The sequence below is a fragment of the Quercus robur genome, chromosome 10, assembly GCF_932294415.1.
Source record: "Quercus robur chromosome 10, dhQueRobu3.1, whole genome shotgun sequence".
In the NCBI taxonomy this organism is placed as follows: Eukaryota; Viridiplantae; Streptophyta; class Magnoliopsida; order Fagales; family Fagaceae; genus Quercus; species Quercus robur.
In genome coordinates this window covers 20,214,865-20,236,147 of record NC_065543.1, presented here as the reverse complement: position 1 = coordinate 20,236,147, position 21,283 = coordinate 20,214,865, and the positions used below count along the sequence as shown (strand labels likewise).

Genomic DNA, 21,283 nt, shown 5'->3' with positions numbered 1-21,283 from the left:
AATATTGAATATGGATTGAGTTGTCGTTGCATATTTTATATTATGGTTTTATTAAGTTTCCATATTATATGTTTATATGCTAAATTGATAATGTCCAGTTTACTTATTATATTCAAATTTGTTATTTTCAGATTTAAATCCTGGCATCCTTTAGCCCACTTGTTATTCTTAATCAAAACAAACTGACTGGGTCCAACTATGTTGACTGGAAAAGAAATTTGGACATTGATCTTACTACTAAAGAGCACAAGTATGTGCTTAGTCAACCATGTCCTAACTTTCCATCATTAGATGCTCCTCTCGAGGAAAAACAATGATATGATCGTTGGCAGAAATCTAATGAGATGTCCAAGTGCTATATCCTAGCATCTATTTTAAATGTTCTACAACATCAAATGCAGGATGTAGAACTAGCTTCGGACATAATGCTAAGTCTGAAGGAGATGTTTGGTAAGCAAGACCGTTTTACAAGGCAAGAAACTATGAGGCAAATTTATAATACCAAAATGGCTGAAGGTACTCCAGTAAGGGAGCATTGTCTTAAGATGATTTCTAATCTAAATACACTAGAGGTTTTAGGTGCTGACATTGATGGAGAATCCCAAGCAGATATGATACTCCAATCATTGTCAGAATTATTCAAGGAATTCAGACTTAATTATAACATAAACAAAAAGATTTATACATTGTCTGAATTAATGAATGAGTTGGTGGCAGCGGAAGGCATTCTTGGTATAGCTTGTGTTGATGCTAATATGGCTGAAACTTCTACTTCTCAACCTAAGTCGAAAGGCAAAGGTAAAAAGAAGAAGAAGAAGAAGGACTTCACTAAGCAAGATGGTAAACAAATTGCCTTAGGAGTTGCCAACAAGGGAAAGAAAAAGGACTATGTCAAAGGAAAGTGTTTCCATTGTGGCGAGAAAGGTCATTGGAAGAGGAATTGTCGAAAATTCATAGCTGCCAAGAATAAGGGTATGAAAAGTTCATTCCTTCTTGAAATATGTTTAGTACAAAATCCCACAGATTCCTAGTGTGTGGATTCAGGTTGTACTAATCATATCTGCAATTCTTTGCAGGGGTTTCAGGAGACCAAAAAGCTGAATGAAGGGGAATTTTTTCTTACTTTGACTGATGGGAGTAGAATTCCAGTTGTAGCTGTTGGAATGTCTAATTTGTGTTTTGGTTCTAGAGTTTTAATATTGGAAGACTGTTGGTATATACTTAATGTTCGTAGGAATTTAATTTCTGCAACTTATTTAAGTAGACATGGATATTATGTTATCCTGAAAGATAATGTTGTAATAAAGAATGAAAAAATGTTTATTTGTTCTTGCAATATTTTTGATGGTCTTTATATTATAACTACTGATAAGCATGAATTATACAATTTTGAATTAGATAATAATTCACATGTGAAATCATTAAAGAGAAAGTTTCCTTCTACTACTGATGCATATTTTTGGCATTTACATTTGGGTCATATTAATTCAAATAGGATTCAAAGACTGATCAAAGATGGACTCTTAAAATTATTGGACTTTGATGGATTTCTAGTTTGTGAATCTTGTTTGGAGGGCAAAATGACCAAAAGACCTTTTAATGCAAAAGGTAGAAGAGCCCAAGATTTGCTAGAACTAGTACATTCAGATGTATGTGGTCCTATGTCAACCCAAGCAAGAGGTGGTTATGAGTATTTCATTACTTTCACTGATGATTACTCTAAATCTGGTTGTGTATACCTAATGAAACAAAAGTCTGAAGCCTTTGAAAAGTTCAAAGAGTTTAGGGCTGAAGTTGAGAATCAATTAGGTAAATGCATAAAGGCCATTCGATCTTATCGAGGTGGCGAATACCATCTTGGAGATTTCAAGGGTTACTTAATTGAAAATGAGATTATATCCCAGTTGATTGCACCTGGAACACCACAACAAAATGGTGTAGTAGAAAGAAGGAATAAGACTCTTTTAGATATGGTTAGATCCATGTTGAGTTATTCGACTCTACCAATTTCTTTTTGGGGATATGCTTTAACTACGGCAATGTATCTTCTGAATTTAGTACATTCGAAGTATGTTCCTAAAACACTTGTAGAGTTTACTTAATTGAAAATGAGATTATATCCCAGTTGATTGCACCTGGAACACCACAACAAAATGGTGTAGTAGAAAGAAGGAATAAGACTCTTTTAGATATGGTTAGATCCATGTTGAGTTATTCGACTCTACCAATTTTTTTTTGGGGATATGCTTTAACTACAACAATGTATCTTCTGAATTTAGTACATTCGAAGTATGTTCCTAAAACACTTGTAGAGTTGTGGATTGGGCATAAGCCTAGTATGAGACATCTCCAAATTTGGGGTTGTCTAGCATATGTGTTGAAAGGAAAGTCTAACCAGTTACAATCTAAAACAAAAGTGGTTTATTCTATCTTAAAGTGTTTGTTAGTGCAAATGTCAAATTTTTGGAAAATGACTATATGAATGATTATACTCCTAAAAGTAGAGTTGTTTTGGCTAAAATGAATGAATTGTAATTGAACGATCAATGGATGAAACTAGGAATGATGTGGTTGTATCAGATACACCACAAAATATTACTCATGAGATGATTAGTAAACAAGAGTCTCGTCGTAGTGGGAGGATTAGGCCACCTGTAGGTTTAGGAGAAACTTATGAAGCTATCTCAGAAGAGGCTGAATCTGATCCTTACACTTATGAAGAGGCAATGAAAGATATAGATGCACATCATTGGGTCAAAGCTATGAAATCTAAATTGGATTCTATGTACTCCAATCAAGTTTGGAATCTTGTAAAAGTGCCTAATGGCATTAAACCTGTTGGTTGCAAATGGGTTTACAACAGGAAGAGAGGGATAGATGGAAAGGTTGAAACCTTTAAAGTAAGGCTAGTGGCAAAAGGGTATACATAAAAGGAAGGTATTGATTATGGAGAAACCTTTTCACTAGTAGCAATGCTTAAATCTGTCAAAATTTTCTTATCCATTGCTGCTCATTATCATTATGAGATTTGGCATATGGATGTTAAGACTGCATTTCTTAATGGCAATCTCGAAGAAGAAATCTATATGATGCAACCCAAAGGTTTCATAGCAAAGAGCCAAGAGTATATGGTATGCAAGTTGAAAGATCCATTTATGGATTTAAGCAAGCATTTAGATCATGGAACATCGGATTTGATCAAGCAATCAAGTCATTTGGTTTTGAAAAAATTCTTGATGTACCATGTGTGTACAAAAGACATCGAAATAAAGTAGTAATGTTCCTAGTGCTTTATGTTGATGACATTCTACTCATTGGAAATGATGTAGGGGTAATGTCATTAGTAAAGATTTAGTTGTAATTTGATATGAAGGACTTGGGCGAAGCTAACTTTATTCTAGGGATTAAGCTTTGGCGATGAAAGAATAGAATGTTGGGCTTGTCACAAGCTGAATGTATAGATTAGGTTCTATAACGGTTTAGCACGCAAAACTCCAAGAAAGGATTACTTTCTTTCAGATATGGAGTTCCTTTGTCTGATGACCAAAGGCGTAAGACTCTTAAGGAAGAAAATATGATGAAACAAATTCTCTATGCTTCTACAGTGGGAAGTCTCATGTATGCCATATTTTGTACTAGATTAGATATCTGTTATTTAGTTGGCATGGTCAGCTGATATTAATCAAATCCAAGGCTTAAACATTGGCAAGCTGTAAAGCATATTCTCAAGTATCTAAGGAGAACGAGAGATTATATGATTGTTTACCATAGTAAGGATTTGATTCCCATTGGTTATACAAATTCAGATTTTTAGTCAAATCTTGATTTCAAAAAGTCCACTTTAGTTTGTGTGTTCACCTTGGGAGGTGGAGCCATAAGTTAGAGGAGTGTTAAGCAATCTTGTATTGTTGACTCCACCATGAAAGCTGAATATGTTGCTGCTTGTGAAGCGGCAAAGGAAGCTACTTGGCTTAAGAAATCCCTTTCTGATCTTGGTGTTGTGAGAATGGAGCAAGTTCCTATCACATTGTTCTGTAACAATAGTGGACTGATTGTACAATCCAAAGATCCAAGGAATCACAAGAAAGGAAAGCACATAGAAAAAAAGTACCACATCATTCGAGACATTGTTGCTCGAGGAGATGTAGCAGTAGCAAAGATTGATAGCGCAAATAATTTAGCAGATCCCTTTACCAAAGCCTTGCCCCAAAGAACTTTTGAGTCACATTTAGAGGAAATGAGAGTTAAATTAGTGCACAATAGTCTTTAGGACAAGTGGGAGATTGTTAGGATATGTGCCCTTTAAATTCTATTATATGATGCTATGTATGGCATTATGTTGTAATTAATAAAGTTATTTTATTATTATCTAAAATAATGGTAACATGAATATTTGGACATTATAATATAGTCCATGAGATGCATAGTATGTGATTTGGTCACAGGAGATATAAATCACAAGTTCTTTGTAAACTCAAAATTTTAGTTCGTAGTCGGTGATGAAATTGGGTATTTTATTTGTGAAGAGTATAACATATCAACTAAAATGATTTGTCTTGATCATGGAAGTAGAGACTTCTAATTGATATGTTAATATGTTTTAAGTGTTAAGAAATATTGAACTAGACTGTTGTGAGATTTATTATTTTACTAACGACTATTAAATGAAAAATAAATTTCACGACTTCTATTTACATCAACTCTTAATTCTTAGAGAATAATGAACTTGATCATGAAGTGTAGGTTGCTTTGATATATCAGGAGTAAGATCTAAAATCACGATTAAAATCTCAGTATGTTGGGCAACCACATTTAATATTGAAGGAACATATATTCTCAAGATGAAATTCATAATCTCTTAATGGGGATATAAAATATTCACTTGAGATAAGTTTAATGAGTTTGGTTATTCAAAATCTTAGGCCTAACTACTTTAGTAAGAAGTTACTAAAGTATATATTTATGAAATTGGATTTCATAAATATATGATGAATAACTTAAAAAATTAAACCGGATACTCAAGGATTAAGATGTAGTAATCTTCAAAGTGGCAGTCAACGTTCATGACTTTATATTACTATGAATATTTTAATGAAGGGGTTGAATGTCTAATAAAGTCTTGAGATATAATTTATTAATAAGACTTAGAGTGCAATTATATTTATATAATGGTATTAAATATAATTAATGGTAATTTTGGACTTATCAAAAGTTGACAGAAAGGCCTAAAACCCATTGGAGCTAGTGTCTTATTTGTCCCTTTTGGTCCCACTTCAAACCACATACTATAGCATGATTAGAATGACCCAAAAGGCTAACCCAATTAGAGAATTAGTTATATTTAAGGAGAGAAGCATACAAAATTTTAGAGAAAGTTATGAAAACGGTGTGTATGTGAGTGTAAGCAACTCTCTTATTCTCCCTTGAACACATACGTGTAAATTGATTGAGAGACCATACTTCTTGGCCATAAGTGGAATTGAAGTGAAGATTAAAAGTGTTCCTAAGTACTTCTAATCCTTGGTTTTGAATTACACCGCACCAAGGTACGCTTTCTTGTTCTTAAATTCTGAAATTTATATAGTACATGTTATCAATTACGAATGAAGTAGATTTCATTTTTTCCATTACGTGTGTTTTTTATGCGATATAAACCATGTTTTTCCATCAAAATCTTGACCTTGGAGAAGTATTTGGACTTACTCTGAAGGGGTCTCGCGTATGAGGAAGGTCAGCTGGGGAGCTTTTAGCTATCAGACCTTAGAAAATGAAGTAAGAGAAGAAAAAAGAAAGGACTAACCACCAATGTTTTAGACATAACATTGATTCTGGTATTCAAAGCACAAAAGGATGGATTGTTGACATGAAAGAACCCTAAAAAAGGCACTATAAAAGGGGGGGGGGGGGGGCAGAGCCCAAGCTAAAGGGGGCATTCAACAAGAATCATTCAAGATGCAAAAGAAAAAAATCACTAGAAAGAGAATCTAGAGTTCTTACTTAAGAAAGAGTGAAAAGTGAGGCATTCTACGGGATAATGCAAATACTTGAGATATACTTGGACTTAAAGAGATTCAAACCTCACAAGTCTTGGAAGCCCAAAGAGAGCTATATAAATTTGTTATTTTTGAACTTATTTGAGCTTTGTGATATATCCTAGCAAAACATGGCTCAATGTACTCGAATATTCAATATAATGAAACATAATCCCATTATATTCAAGGATCTCTGACGTTTTACTTACACTTCTTTAATTTTATTTGTTGTTCCCTAGTTATTCATTCAACCAATTTGTGTGTGTGTGTATTTGTGTTGTGAGATTCATGTCTTGTGCACAAATTGGCTCGTAAACGGCCCAACAAGGCCGTGGTGGGTCAAGCCCAATCCAACCAACCATCAACCACCATCTTTTGGGAGGCCTAGGATCCTTCACTGCCATTGGGCCTATGTTCCGTCCAAAACAAGAACCCATAATTATCTAATTATTTTCTCAGGCATATGCAGTCCTCTCATATCATACACACCAAGTTATTACATAGAGGAATCCTTGATAATAACTTAAAAGTACAATATTATCTTAGTTTTGGTAGGCATTATCACATCTATTTTGTGTTTATTTCCATGCTTGCACATAAATATGAGAGTTTGCAAGTTTTCTCTAAAATATACTCATTATGTGTATGTTTTCTCTTGTAGGAGATTTAAACTAATGAGATTAGCATGCAGACATGAAGCCAAGAGAATCCAAGGGTGAAGATCAATTGAGAAGTGGCTTTTGAATAATTTAGTGAGTCAAAGATGTGTGGAAACATAAAAGGAAAGAGAGAAATTCATTTGAGCCAAAGATGGAAAAAGTCCTGTCATGGAATTTTGGCCATATCTTTTTACTCCGACATCTAATTAACTTGCTTCTTGTGGCCATGGAAATAGGACTTAAAGATCTAAAACTTTGTAGTTTACCAAAACTTCAGAATCTGCCATATTAAAGGCCAAAACTGACTTGGAAATTCATCCACTGTTGAAAAACGGGAATTGACATTTTATATTTCATTTTTGGGAAGCATGTGTTATAGGGTTTTGAATGTTATAAATATTAAAATGATATAAGGGCAGTTACATTTTTGGCTGCTAGGAAACCTTATTTTTCATCAATTTTTAAAGAGTTTTTATTTTCTATGGAAGCTTAAGAACCTAAGTTAGGGTTAGGGGTGAATCCCCAATGTTGTAAGTTGTCCACTATTCAATCCAAGCATGTTTTTCACGTTTTGATTATTGAAATCAATTGTTCTATTTTTCATAATTGTTTTGTTAGATTGATATTTAATTTCTAATTCTTTCATAAGTCTATTTTTGAATCTTTTTATTGTTAGAATATGGTTTTATAATCTCTTTAGTAAAACGTGGTAATCTTGTTAGATATTACTTTTGCCATAGTATTGCCTCTAGGGTATGTGATGTTCTTGAGTTTTTCTAGCAAAGTTATTATTTCTAGACTAAATTGTTGGAACAATTGATGAATATAATCAACCAAAGAGAGTTTTATTAATAAAGCTTATTTATAAATCTTTCAATCGAATAATTTATCTATTTACTTACCCGATTGTGTACTAAATTATATTGGTAGTGGATGCTTAACAATACTGGTGGACAAACCCTAATGCCCTAGTGATTTTAATTATTGAATTCACCAAACTTTATTTTTCCTAAGTTTCATTCATATTTTTCTACATATTATTGGTGCTTTTGACATGTTCTTGTTTTCCTTTTCTCGGTGGAACAACAACCTTAGCTACACTACAATTTCCGTTACAAAATTGGACAACATCAATCCCTTAAGGGTAGCCCTAATATGCTAGCAAGAAATTTTGAATCCAAAATCTTATAGATATCATGAGGCTTTAGCAACTACTAAGCCAAATCCTCGGGGTTAAGAGGATATTGTAAAAGCTGCGAAAGTTTAGGATGAAAAAGTAAAATTTTTCATAAAATAAACTTAGGCAACATGATGTAATCTCTCATTAGATTGTTGGATTTAAATGCATCATTTCCAACGTTTTTTTTCTTTTCATAATATTTTCCTTTGCAACATTGTTTGTTTGTTACCAAATCTTGTCTTGATGTGACTTCAAGGCTATGTCATGATTTTACTTCGAGACAATATTGAAGATGGCATATGAATGATATGACTTCATACTTTAAGGTTATGGGTTCGATAATGCCTTGACAGGATTTTGGCCAAGATGTAATGACGTAATAGTGATTCAAGGATAAATATGTTAATCGTGTTTAAGTGCAGAACTTAAAGTAATGTGATTAGTGTTAGGGTAACTCATTTGAGGCTACTTCAAAGTAAATACTACTCAACTAAATGTAGGAAAGTAAATTCAACACTACATTACAGTAACTGATACATATTGGAAGTAAGGCATTATGAAGAAACTTACTTGCATTAACAATACATTTACAATTGAAGCTAAATACGATACTAAAAGGGGAATTACAAGGATAAATTAGTATACTTTTTAGGTGTTGGTTTCCCAATCTTTTGAAAAATTTGATTTATTTATATTTGAGGATGGATAGTTACCACAGTTGTGGTTTACATTGAATAAAATACATTATGTTGTTTCTCAAAAAAAAAAAAAGATTTCAATTCCTTCATTTAATTCCAAGTTTATGTTGTTGTTTGGTCAAAATGTTTGGCTACCATGTAATATGCATATGAGATAAAATAGGTTTAACATCTTTGACACCCTCCCATTCTCTCCTTTATTTTTTTTCCAGATGAACAACACGTGGTAGATACACCATCTAAAGGTCAATAAAACCCGCATCAAAATACATATTTTCTCTTAATTTGTGTATTACTTTTTCTTTTCTTTGCCCCCCCCCCCTCCCCCCCCCCCCCCCCTTTCTCTCCAACTTTATCATCGTCCTCTAAGTATCAAAGGTAGCAAGATCAAATTTTGCTGAAGAAGAAAGGGCAAAAGCGAGACAATAAATTGGAGCTTGTGATGGATTGAAAAGTTGGAACAAAAAGCTCAAAGATGCCAATGTGATGAAGTCAAACTCAAAAATTCATCTAAGTTACGTTGTTTAATTGATTGACTTTGCACGTTTCACATTTTACTTGAGGCAAAATCTAGTTATAATTCTATGTGTTATTGATATCTTGAAGAAAAAAAAAAAATTACGATGTATGTGTATTATAGCATCATTATAAAATACTAACACCAATACAAATGACCCGCACTAAGAAAATTATATACATTGTGTACGTGCAAGTTAGATTTGAACTTATATGAGAGAGTAGATAAGCTATCTAACAGTACATCTCGATGAAAAAGCTCATGAGTGACAAAAATGCAAGCTTTGACATCATAATGTCTAAAGAAAAAGAAGTGTTTGTAAGAATGTAAAGTAGACAAAGAATGTATGTGGAAAACCCTAAGAAAGGGATGAAAAATCATGGTTTGAGCAAGAGAGAATCACTCCTGCTCTATTTAGCTTTTGTATTGTGTGGGAAAAAGGGCATTTCTTGTACAATAAGGTGTTCTTCCTCAAAAGAGAGACCTTGTTTTCTACCTTACTTCCTTATCAACTTTCTACTCTTTTCTCAAAAGATCTACTTAGGTTTTTGCCCTAATAGTCTAGCTGCATGTTCCTCTTATAGTCTGAGAAATATGGTTGAGTACAAAGACAGATGTCAAGTCATCATTTTGTTATTTTGGACCTTACTACAGCTAAGGTACTATTTGCCTGTTTGGTGGCTGGAGGAGAGAGAGCGCCAACATCAGCACTATGGCATGAGGGTAGGTGACTTTTCCACTGTATGGGGAACAATTCTTTAGTAATGAGAGGAACATCAGAGGTGTTGAAGATGATACATGTGTCCTTGAAGTGGTCCAACATACACTCAGCCAATGAGGGGTGCTTCTATAGTACCTGACCCTAGGAGGTCACTATCTCCTTTTTTGTGAGTGCTTGAGTACCCATGTCAGATGCATATCTTACTTCCTTCCCAAAGCAGTCACGCCCTTGGCACGGGCTAAGGATAATATCTTGTAACCAACGTGTCATCTCCCTTGCTCACAGTTAGGGCTGTCCAAACAACCCGCAGATCCGACCCACCCTGTCAAACCGACCGGACCCAACCGTCCGCCGTCCGATCCGACTCCTCCGACGGTCGGCGGCGGGTCCTTACTTTCCAAAACCGATTCCGGCGGATCGGGTGCGGGTCTCTTCCTCCAATACTCGAGCCACCCGACCCGACCGCCATATCAATGGGTTTAAAGGTCTGAAGCTTGTTAACCAATCTCATTCCAGTCCTTACTTTCCAAAGTCATCCTCTCACTCTCAGTTCTTACCCTTCACCGATCGTCGTTGTCGATATATGCCTCTCCATCGTCGATCTCTGCCTCTTCGTCGTTGATCTGTGCTCTTCGTTCGCAACGTCCCAGCTCGTCTTTGCCTCCATCTCTCAGATTCAATCTTTCTATTTCATCTCTTAGGTTCGGTTATCTGTGGATTTGTGGATCTGTTCTTTGGGTTTTTGTTCTTTGGATGTGTGGATCTGTTCTTTGGGTTTGTAGATCTTCTCTTTGGGTTTGTAGATCTGTTGATTTTGTTCTTCAGGAATCAATCCACTGAAGTTTGATTTTTGTTCTGTTGATTTTGGTTCTTCAGTGTTTGTTACAATTTATTTCGGTCGAAATCAACTCCGACCGCCGCCCACCCGAGTCCGATCCGAATTGACCGGTGGCTTTTCGCGGTCGGCGGCGGGTTTGGAATTTCTCCACCCGATCTGATCGGGTCGGTTGTAGGTTGGGCACAAACCCGACTCGGACCGACCTGTGGACAGCCCTACTCACAGTCACTCCACGTGTAAGGTCCAGATCCAGCCACATCAACGTTGTTCCATGCCTTGGCTAGTGTACTGTACACATTGTATTTTGAAATAGATGAACGAGGAGAGAAAATAAAGCATAGGAAGGAAATGCTAGGTGAAAAGAGAACTGCCTCAGTTTGGTTGATATGCATGGTTTTAAAAACTAGAACGGTTGAAGAGTAGAAATTGGGTTCGATTCCTGATTTTACTGATTTTTTTTCTTCATTTTTATCAGATTGGTTTAAGATTTGGTTGAACTGGCTGGTTCGGTTTAGTTTTTAAAACATTGTTGATATAAGAGAGAAGAAAAGAACTAAATTTTGAGTAATAGCAAATCTATCCGAGCCTACCATTTATGATGTGCCCAAATTAGGCAGAAGTGAAGAGGAATGCAAGTAAGGAAAGTTATAGTTGTCCAAGCCCACCATTTTTTTTTATTTTTTGGGAGTAAAAGCAAATCTATCCAAGCCTACCATTTACCAAGCCCACCATTTATGATGTTCCCAAATTGGGCAAGAATGGAGAGAAATGTAGGTAAGAATAAGAAAAGTTATAACTATCCGGACCCTCCATTAATGACCTGCAAATTACGTTTTTGCTCATGAGCTTTCACACTCTCTTTACTTCATTGGACATTCAAAGTATTATATATATATATATATATATATATATATATGTGCCAAAGGCCTTGTAGCTGAATTGACACCTCCCTATGCACAAAGTGTTTGGGGGTTTAAGGGAGAAAGAGTTCGAGTTACGGGGTTAGCAGTATGCTGTAATTATCTCTAAAAAAAAAGTATTATATATATACACACACACATATCTATCTCTTTGCAAACCAAACTGAGGAGAGATCAAATATAATTATCCTCTTTACTTTTCCCTTTACATATAAGATGCAAGCATTTTCTTTTACTTTTTTTTTTACTTTTTTTTTCCTCATAACTTATTCTTCCTTATTATTTTCTTTTCCTCTCCCTTCCTGAGAGAGGTTTTATTTTATTTATTTATTTATTTTTTTAAATTTTTATAAGATATAAATTTTACTGAACTTAATTTAAGTGTTTATGTGTGTGAAGTTTCATTCTGAAGACTTGAACCTAAGTCTTTGTTTCCCCACACCAACAGACACTTATACTTGTAGAGTGATCACCACACCAAAGGTATGCAGTGGTCGATAAGTCTCACATGTGCTATTGAAAAAAGATCTCAGATAATTGTTTCATAATATAGTTTGGGCATTTTTTTTTATACAAGATAAAATTTTTACTCTAATCTAATCTAAGTGTATATATATATATATATATATATATATGAAACTCCCTCCTGAAGACTTAAACACTAGTCCTTACCCCCCACATCCCACAAGCACTTATTGTGAAGTGACCACCGCACCAAGGGTGTGCGGTGGTTAGTTGGGGCATTTGAACCAAACACAATATTTTTTTTTTGAGAAGACAAACACAAAGTTAATTACAAGATATGAAACATGTTTGATACTTTATCATATTTTTATATACATTGACAGAGTTCCTTTCATTCACAAATGGCCAAAAAAATTTTATTTTAATTTTTGATAGATGGACGCCCAAAAAAAAAAAAAAAAAAAAAAAGAATTATGTGACTCGGATGATTATCTAAATTGCCAATTATTGGTCTGGATAAATATTAGTATATTATAGTATATTATTAGTATAACACTATAACATAACATGACATGACAACAAATAGGAAAGAGAAGATACATAGTACTATAAATATAATAATAATAGTCCTCCAAATTTGAGCTTCATGAAGAGGAGGATAAAAATATAGTGAGAACCAGGTCAACAACACTTACAAAACTCAAAGGGCCACTTAGTTCGCACCGAACAACAATCAGCTTTGACAAAGTTTAGCATCTCCAGCAAAGCCAAATGTCTTTTATAAGTACCATGATCCGCAGAGGCATCTCTAACACCAAGATCCTGAGATCTACTAGTTGGTGCTTGGCTAATAGATTCCTCACCCCTGACCATACCATCTCTAACGTAAACAACATGGATAAGACTGACGAAAATACCAGTCTTGGTGTTAATGGTAATCGTAGTTATAGTTCTGGCGGAGTGGGATTGCCTTCATACATGCGTGCAGCTGTGTTTCGGGAACCCAATAAGCCCCTCACCATTGAAGAGTTCCAAATTCCTCGCCCCAAAGCTGGCGAGGTTCTCATCAAGACCAAAGGTCATATATATATTTCTAACACTGCTAGTTTTTTTGTTTGTGGGTTTTGCATTTGATGTTGTTTGGTTGCTCTGACAAAAAAAGAAAAAAGAAAAAAAGAAGAAGAAGAAGTGTGGTTCTAGTTTTGACTTTGGTTTCTCTTTTTTAAAGATCTACTGAACTGATACAAACGGTAGAATTGAATGATTATGATGAATTCTTCAGGTTCTTATAAAAACAGATCAATATTTTCTTATTAGATTGAATGATGATGTGTACACTCTGTTAATTGATCAGATTTTATGTTTAGCTTTGTTTGGTTCCTGAAAAAAAAATGTTGGAAAAGAAGAGTGATTACCATTTTGTGAATTGTCAAATATTTTAATGATTTAAAGAGCTAAGGAAGCAAGAAGCTCCACTGGGTCAAAAGGGTTCTTCTATATCTAATTTAATTTTATAAAAACCCTTTTCCATTATTTTGCTTGGTTATAGAGTGAAAAGAAGTAAATCATTTTAGGGGATTATACTAAGTACCATTCGCAAATAATATAATTATAATGGAATCATCTATTTGTTTAAGACCACTCAAATTCAATATGGATGAAGTTGATGACAATTTAGCACATTTTTGCAAGCCAGCTGCCTCCTTTGAAATATAGCTTGGTATTGTTTTTGAACTTTGAGAAGACATCTGACCATAGATCTTGAACTGAGACTCTAGTAATTTGATGAATCTTGTCCTATTAATTAGAATTTTCAAGGCCCTCAGTGATGTTTTCAGAAATTGAAAGCTAGACTGTTGTGTGATATTTTACAGTTCCTTTTGATTTCTGCTTGTCTTATATTGGTTGTGGTTATCCTCAGTTTTATTGTTTAAGCCAGCATATGCATTTAATTACTTATATATGATGATTCAGCAACGGCATCTGACATTGTATCTTTGAATGCAGCCTGTGGAGTCTGCCACTCTGATCTCCATGTTATGAAAGGTGAACTTCCATTTTCTAGTCCTTGTGTTGTGGGGCATGAGATAACTGGTGAAGTTGTTGAACTTGGGCCACTCACAGACCACAAATTAATAGAAAGGTGCAGATATATTTATGGATTAAAATGGCCTTCTGGTTCTGTATAGAAGTGTTGTGATATTGTAATGTAATATCTTCACTTGTTTTTGAAAACCCATTTTGGTCTTCTTGACCTTTCAGATATCCGATTGGGTCCCGCGTTGTGGGAGCTTTCATCATGCCTTGTGGTAATTGTTCCTACTGTTCAAAGGTAACAAATATACTTTGAGATGCTACATTTTCCCCTTCTCCAGTTTTTAATGTTATTAATCTTTGATGCTATCCAAGCTGCTTTTGTGAATGCTTTAATTATTAACATCCCCCCTGGAGAAATTTGTAGCACAAATTTGATATTTAATATCAACATAATTGAATAAAGGGCCATGACGATTTATGTGAGGATTTCTTTGCTTATAACCGAGCTAAAGGAACTCTTTATGATGGTGAAACTCGGCTGTTCCTCCGCGATGGTGGTAAGTTTGCATTTCATGAATTTCAAATAACCATATCTGAATTATTATATGCCTATGCGTCTTTGGTATATGTCAACCTTCTTTATTTATTTATTATTATTATTTTTTTAAGATATATGCATAAAGTTACAAAATATATGCTTTATATGTATGTTAATGGTCTTGTTATCCACTCATAAAATTGTGTGGCTTGTTCAACTTCTAGATGTCATAATAGGTGAACCCCATGTTTGATATTAAGCTTAATGGCACATGTTTTTTGTTCTCCATTTACTACGGTGCCTCTTTATTTGATTATCACACACATTTCCAGCATTAATCAGGAACCTTCATCACTGTAGTGTGTGTATATATGTGTGTGTGTGCATGCAAGTCGGTGGGTGAGACTACCTGTTTTTCTTTTTCCCTCTTTCCTTTCTCTATGGTGTTTTAGTTTCCAACCTTATCTAAGGTTCTTCTGATATCTCCATCTATCTCCTCTTTTAGGTAAAACTGTTTGCGAAATGCTAATGCAATGTGTGCATCACTGTGGAATACTAAAAGAAATTCTATATTGTGCAGGGACACCAGTTTTCATGTATAGTATGGGAGGCCTTGCTGAATACTGTGTTGTGCCAGTACATGCATTGACTAATTTACCAGAATCATTGCCATACACAGAGTCTGCAATTTTAGGATGTGCAGTTTTTACTGCTTATGGAGCCATGGCTCACGCGGCTGAGGTGCGTCCTGGGGATTCTGTTGCTGTGATTGGAGTTGGGGGTGTTGGTTCAAGGTAAGCCACTGAAACTGTCCTTTTTTTATTTTTTTTTTATTTTTCTGGGATGTTAATGCCTGGTAATTACATTTTGGTATCTTGTATAACCTGTTTGACCAGTCAGTTTTATAAATTTTTTTGATGATGTGGAATCTCACCAAGAAAGGACCCTTTGTACCCACCCTTAGGGAGTAAACCACAGATGCTATTTTTTTTTTGGGGGGAGGGGGGGGGGGGGGGGGAATATAGTAAGTGCCTATGTCAATTGATGAAATAACAGCAAATAGCATCCCTTTTCTATGGCTGCTTTGGGGTGCTTATCAAAAATTGACTGCACTGTTGCAACTGAAAATTTGTGAACAGGCTTTATTTAACATTATCATGACTAGATCACCTGCTTCAGTTGTTTGCAGATAGCAAGAGCCTTTGGTGCTTCTGATATTATTGCTGTGGATGTTCAGGATGATAAACTGCAGAAAGCCAAGTTATTTGGTGCCACTCACACTATAAATGCAAAACAAGAAGATGCCATTGAAAAGATAAGGGTATGTGTTTTATCTTTTTCTTTGACCTTTTACAGAGATAAAAGTTCCGGCTAAAATATATTTTTATTATTTATGATCTCAACTCCCCCCCCCCCCCCCCCCCCCCTGGTGCTCTCACATTTTTTCATGTAAATATCTGCATTATGTTTTTTTTAATAAGCTGAGTTGCACATGAAAATGGCCATTGGAAGATCTTCAAGTTTAATGTTCCTGTTAATATAATTCTAATGTTTTCAAGACAAGATTTTAAAATTTTGTTTTAATAGAATTTCCTTGCAGTATCAAACTTTGAATGAATGACCATAGGGGCAAATTACTATTGAACTGTGAGAGCAGTTTGGAAGTGGAGTATTATTATTTGACATGTAATTTATAAGTCTAAAACCAATGCATTACACAACTAATTGTGCTATTGTTTCATGTACAATAAAGAACAAACAATGCTTAGTAGTCGTGATAGTGTAATCAAAGTTCTGATATTATATACTGTTTCAGAAAATAAACCTGTAGATGTAAAAAGCTTTTTTGATACAATTATAATAATTTCATTAAAAGAAAGGTAGTAGTTGTTATATACTGTACCAGACTACACCTAAAGGGATTAAAAACACATATTTAGGGAGTCTTATGTAGAAAATGGCAAGGAATACTGCCAAGTGCAGTCATTCGCATTTGAACAAACATCTCACGATAGACTTTTCAATTACATGAATAGAATGTTTGATCCCATCAAAGGTCCCATTATTATGCTCAAGCCAGATTGTCCACATAACACATAACTGAACCACCTTCCATATTTTGCTGCCACCATAAGTATGGAAGTTCCCTTGCTAACAAGAAAGCATCTGGGACACTGACCTTGTCGTAACCCAAGAGACTCCAAATATTGCAAACACAAAAGACTAGATATCCCTCACCACTGAATGAAGGAGGAGATAATCAACTGATTCTATATTGTTCTTGCACATGCAACACCAATCAAGGATCAAGATGTTTCTTTTCTGGAGGTTATCCACCATTAAAATCTTATCCCAAGCCACTGTTCAGACAAAGAAAGAAGCCTTTCAAAGGACCTTTGCACACCATATATTCCCCCAAGGAAAAACTCCCTTAGGACCCATCAAAATATCATTATTTATTGTTATGATTTTTTTAATTGAAAATTTCCCCACTTCATGGTGATGGCCAATGGGTTAAGTCAATAATAAATTGCTATAATTGCTTTGCAACATGGATGCGGACCTTTAATGGTCCATGTAATTAGTACACATATTCAAACATATCTGAATTTATAGAAACATACCAAACTTAGTTACACTGTATTCTTTCTGGAGTTATGAACTGGTCTTTAACTTAGTTATTCACTTGTTTTGGACAGGAAATAACTGGGGGAGCAGGTGTGGACGTTGCAGTGGAAGCCTTAGGAAAACCACAGACATTTTTCCAGTGTTTCAATAGTGTGAGAGATGGAGGAAAAGCTGTAATGATAGGACTAACGCAATCTGGTGCCATAGGGGAGGTGGATATAAACCGTCTTGTTCGTAGAAAGGTGCGTACTTTGTGTCCAATAGATTTTATTTATTGTTCGTTCTAGTTCTTAATTAAACCATAAATAATGCTACCAATGACTGCATCAAGAACTACCAGTACAATTAATATTGAGTGCACCAATTCTTTCTAGTGTGTTTCCATCTTTTTTTGAGTTTGCTCTCTCAAAATAGGACAGAAATAAAATGGTGTGTGTATGTATATATATTGAGAGAGAGAGAGAGAGTTAACGTGATTTTGCTTGATGGCCTACATCTACATTGGAAAGCCCCAAATGGCTACATCTTTTCTATATTGAATTTTATGTTACAAAGACGCCAATGTAGTTACGTATAGGAATACATTAGGCCTAGTATGGTAATCCTAAAATCACAGTAACCCATGGTAATACAAAACCACAACAGGCCACAATATTCTACAAAACCATGGTTTACGTATATGCGATAATATACTAATATACCCTTCAAGGTGGAACCTTGAAGATGTCTTGAGTTTGGAATGTAAGAATGTGTAGGAAACCATGACCAAATTGGATGTAAAATGGATTGGGCTTGATGTGAATTGGAAAGTGTGAGATAGTAGCGAACGACAATTGTTTTGCTTGACGGATGGAGGTTGGAAGACGGCTATTGTGGCCAGAGGATAGTTGCATCAGTGACTGGACGATGGCTACATTGGTGGCCTTTTGCAGAAGAAAAATGGCTCAAGGATGGCATACACGAGATAGACACCAATGAAAGCGGCTGTTGATGATGAAAAGTGGCACGATGACAATACTGGCAACCATAGGAGAGCAACAACATTGGCCAAAAGATATTGGTAGAAGAAAGTGTTGTAGGAGCTAGAAGACATCGATAGAGGACAATGTTGTGAGGTGTGTGAGTCGATGGTCTTTTGGAAACTAGACAGAAACTCTCAGCTTTGATACAATCTTAAATATAAATAAGAAAATAAAATTATTCAGAGAGAGAGAGAGAGAGAGAATGAAAGTAAGAGAATTTAATTGGTTTGGCATGACTTAAGTCCATAACAGAAAGTCCCAAGCAACTACATCTTTTTATATTGAACTAAATGTTACAATGAACCCAATGTCGGGTATATATAGGAATACTAAGCATTCGCATCCGCAACTTCCATCCTATTCTATTCTACCATCTCAAAAAGTTATTTTATCAATTATACCATATCATTTTATAACACAACCAACATCCCAACTTTTATTTTCCTATTCTACTCATTAAAATAATATATATTACCCACTAAAATAATATAATATATTCCAATACAACTCTCTCTCTTTCTTCTCCCTCATCTCTCTTCCACTTTATCAATTAAAATATATTATAATTTTTACTAAAGTGCTACAGTGCCATCCTACATTTAGGATGGCACTGTAGCAAATTTGCAATTGTAAGATTTTACAAGTCCGGCTGTAGGGCTCTTTTTGTGCCTTTATGCTAAATTTTCCCCACATATACCATGTACAATTGCCAACGGGAATGCTTGTCTAGTATGGTAAATCCTAAAACCACAATAGCACATGGTATTCTACAAAACTATTGTTGACATATTTATTGGAATATTCTTAATATATTTTAAATTTGGAAATATGATGCAAATTTAACTAAAAAGATCATAGATTAACAAGGGAAAAAACAAATCTAGAAGTACCAATACACTTGTTGTGACATAGGACAAATTGGGAAATTTGTCTTTGTGTACTTGTGGTAGGCTTAGGGTTTGGAGATTTGTGAATTTATGGTTTAGAACCTTTGGAAAGAAGGGTTAAGGTTCAAGAATGACCAGGGTTTTTGTGGGGAAGAAAAAATAGTTGATTTAGGGTTGTAAATAGGTAACAAGAAACGGAAATCGAATTTGTCCACAAACGGTGAACAATGCATGTGGACAATACCACAAATAGTGATAGAATATCAAAGAGAGAGTGAGAAAGAAACCAAAAAAAAAAGGATAATAAGGTTAACATGCCAGTGAGTTCTAACTCAAATGACTCCTTCCAAAATAATGGATTGAATGGTATGGTTGTAGTTCGAAGCTCATTGGTTGCGTGGTGATTCAAATGACACTCCCTTCTTGTCTCATCCTAATATGACGGTTTTTTTTTTTTTCCTACTCATCGTCTCACTCCATGTTTAGAGTGGGTAGTGCAGCAATTGATAACATGTAGGAATCAGAGAAACAAAGTGGCAAGGAGTTGATTGATGGTTGAAGAAAAGGCATCATAGTCATTTTAAGAATTGAGGTGTTTCTTTTCGGGCATCATTTTTAAATTTTTTGCCTTATCAATTGTTGTTCACAAAATTCCCAATAATGATCACATTTATTTATTTTACTTGCATTTTGAAGATTGCAAAATTGGCTTGAATGTTAGATTTTTTTTCTCCCACCTCTCTCACTCTGTTTATGTGGGGACAGTTGACCCAAACCAAAGCATCCAGTCCCAGCCAGCAACTGATATTGAACATGTTTGAGATCTTCGTCTTACCTCTAGCTACTGTAAATGCAACTTTCATATCACCAATCTTGGCCTAACAACACTTTGTGTTCAGCTCTGTTCAACTATAGCACTATATACACTAAGAATTTTTAGCTTTAGTAATTGACATTTCCTTTGCATGCTGTGTATGATTTGGGATTTTTGTATGTTCCAACATCTAACTGAAAATCTCATTGAACAGATTCAAGTCATTGGTTCCTATGGAGGAAGGGCTAGGCAAGATCTCCCCAAATTGGTGAGACTGGCAGAAACTGGTATCTTCAATCTCTCTGATGCTGTTTCTAGAAAATACACATTTGAGGAGGCAGGCCAAGCATTCCAGGATCTCAACGAGGGAAAAATTGTCGGTCGAGCTGTGATTGAGATAATGTAATTCTGGCTCACCCCAAGTAACAGTCGTTGCTGGCAGAGTACTAGGCACCTTTCCTGCATGGCTACATATATGATAATATGCCCTGAAAGCTCCATCAATAAATACCACAAGCTACTGGACCAGATTACTTATATTGCTTCCTGGTCCACCTCTTGAGCAGGTTCTGATTGTGGATAGCAAATAACTAGCTTTGGCTACATTGCTGTATTTTTTTCTTTTAGCTTTTTGTTTTTTGTTTTCATATTTCCTTCAAATTACTTGTAACATGACTTGAAGTCTTTTGAAATGTGCAATGGATTTTTTTTAATGTTATCTTGACTTTACAGATTATGGAAAAAGTTAATCTTGATGTGTGACCCAATTTTTTCATCAATTTGTAGAGTTCTTTGCCTAGAGGCTTGCAACTCAATGGTTTTGCCTAGCCTCTTTTATGAAGAGAACAGAGGTTCAAATCCTCCCACTCAAATTATTGTAACAATTGAATTATCAAAAAGAATTTGTAAAGTTTGTTACCCCCAACTACAATGATATGTACTAGTTAATACTTAGGCACTTTGCGCCACAGATGATTCTTAAGTGCTCTCGGAGTATAGATAAATGGTGCTTTCTTCTCTTATATTCACGGTAAACTCCATCATAAATTTAATAAGTGGATCCTACCATGAATGTGAGAGGATAGAGTATCATTTTTCGTGCTCCGAGAATACCTAAAATTACTCACGAATCACAATGCCAGCATTAATAGCATGGTAGCTTGTGTTATACACAACCGGCCTTGTATTGTTGGGCTCCAAGGTTAAGCATTGGAATTCATTGCATTCCTCGAGTCTTTGACTGGTAAGGCCAACTATTACTGAGGTTGTTTATGTAGCTAAGCCTAAACTCTTCAATTTATTGAGTACATGACTTAAAATATATTAT

General features: G+C 35.1%; 1 protein-coding gene across 1 annotated transcript; it reads left to right on the top strand.

The window, feature by feature from the left end:
• The first annotated feature begins 12,670 nt into the window (after positions 1-12,670).
• Positions 12,671-20,669, top strand: LOC126701568 (uncharacterized). Its single transcript, XM_050399767.1, has 8 exons — positions 12,671-13,108; positions 14,038-14,173; positions 14,293-14,362; positions 14,531-14,624; positions 15,186-15,399; positions 15,785-15,926; positions 17,305-17,475; positions 20,171-20,669. Exons 1-8 carry the CDS (start codon positions 12,802-12,804, stop codon positions 20,360-20,362), a joined length of 1,326 nt encoding a protein of 441 aa, XP_050255724.1. The 5' UTR covers positions 12,671-12,801; the 3' UTR covers positions 20,363-20,669.
• The last annotated feature ends 614 nt before the right edge of the window (positions 20,670-21,283 follow it).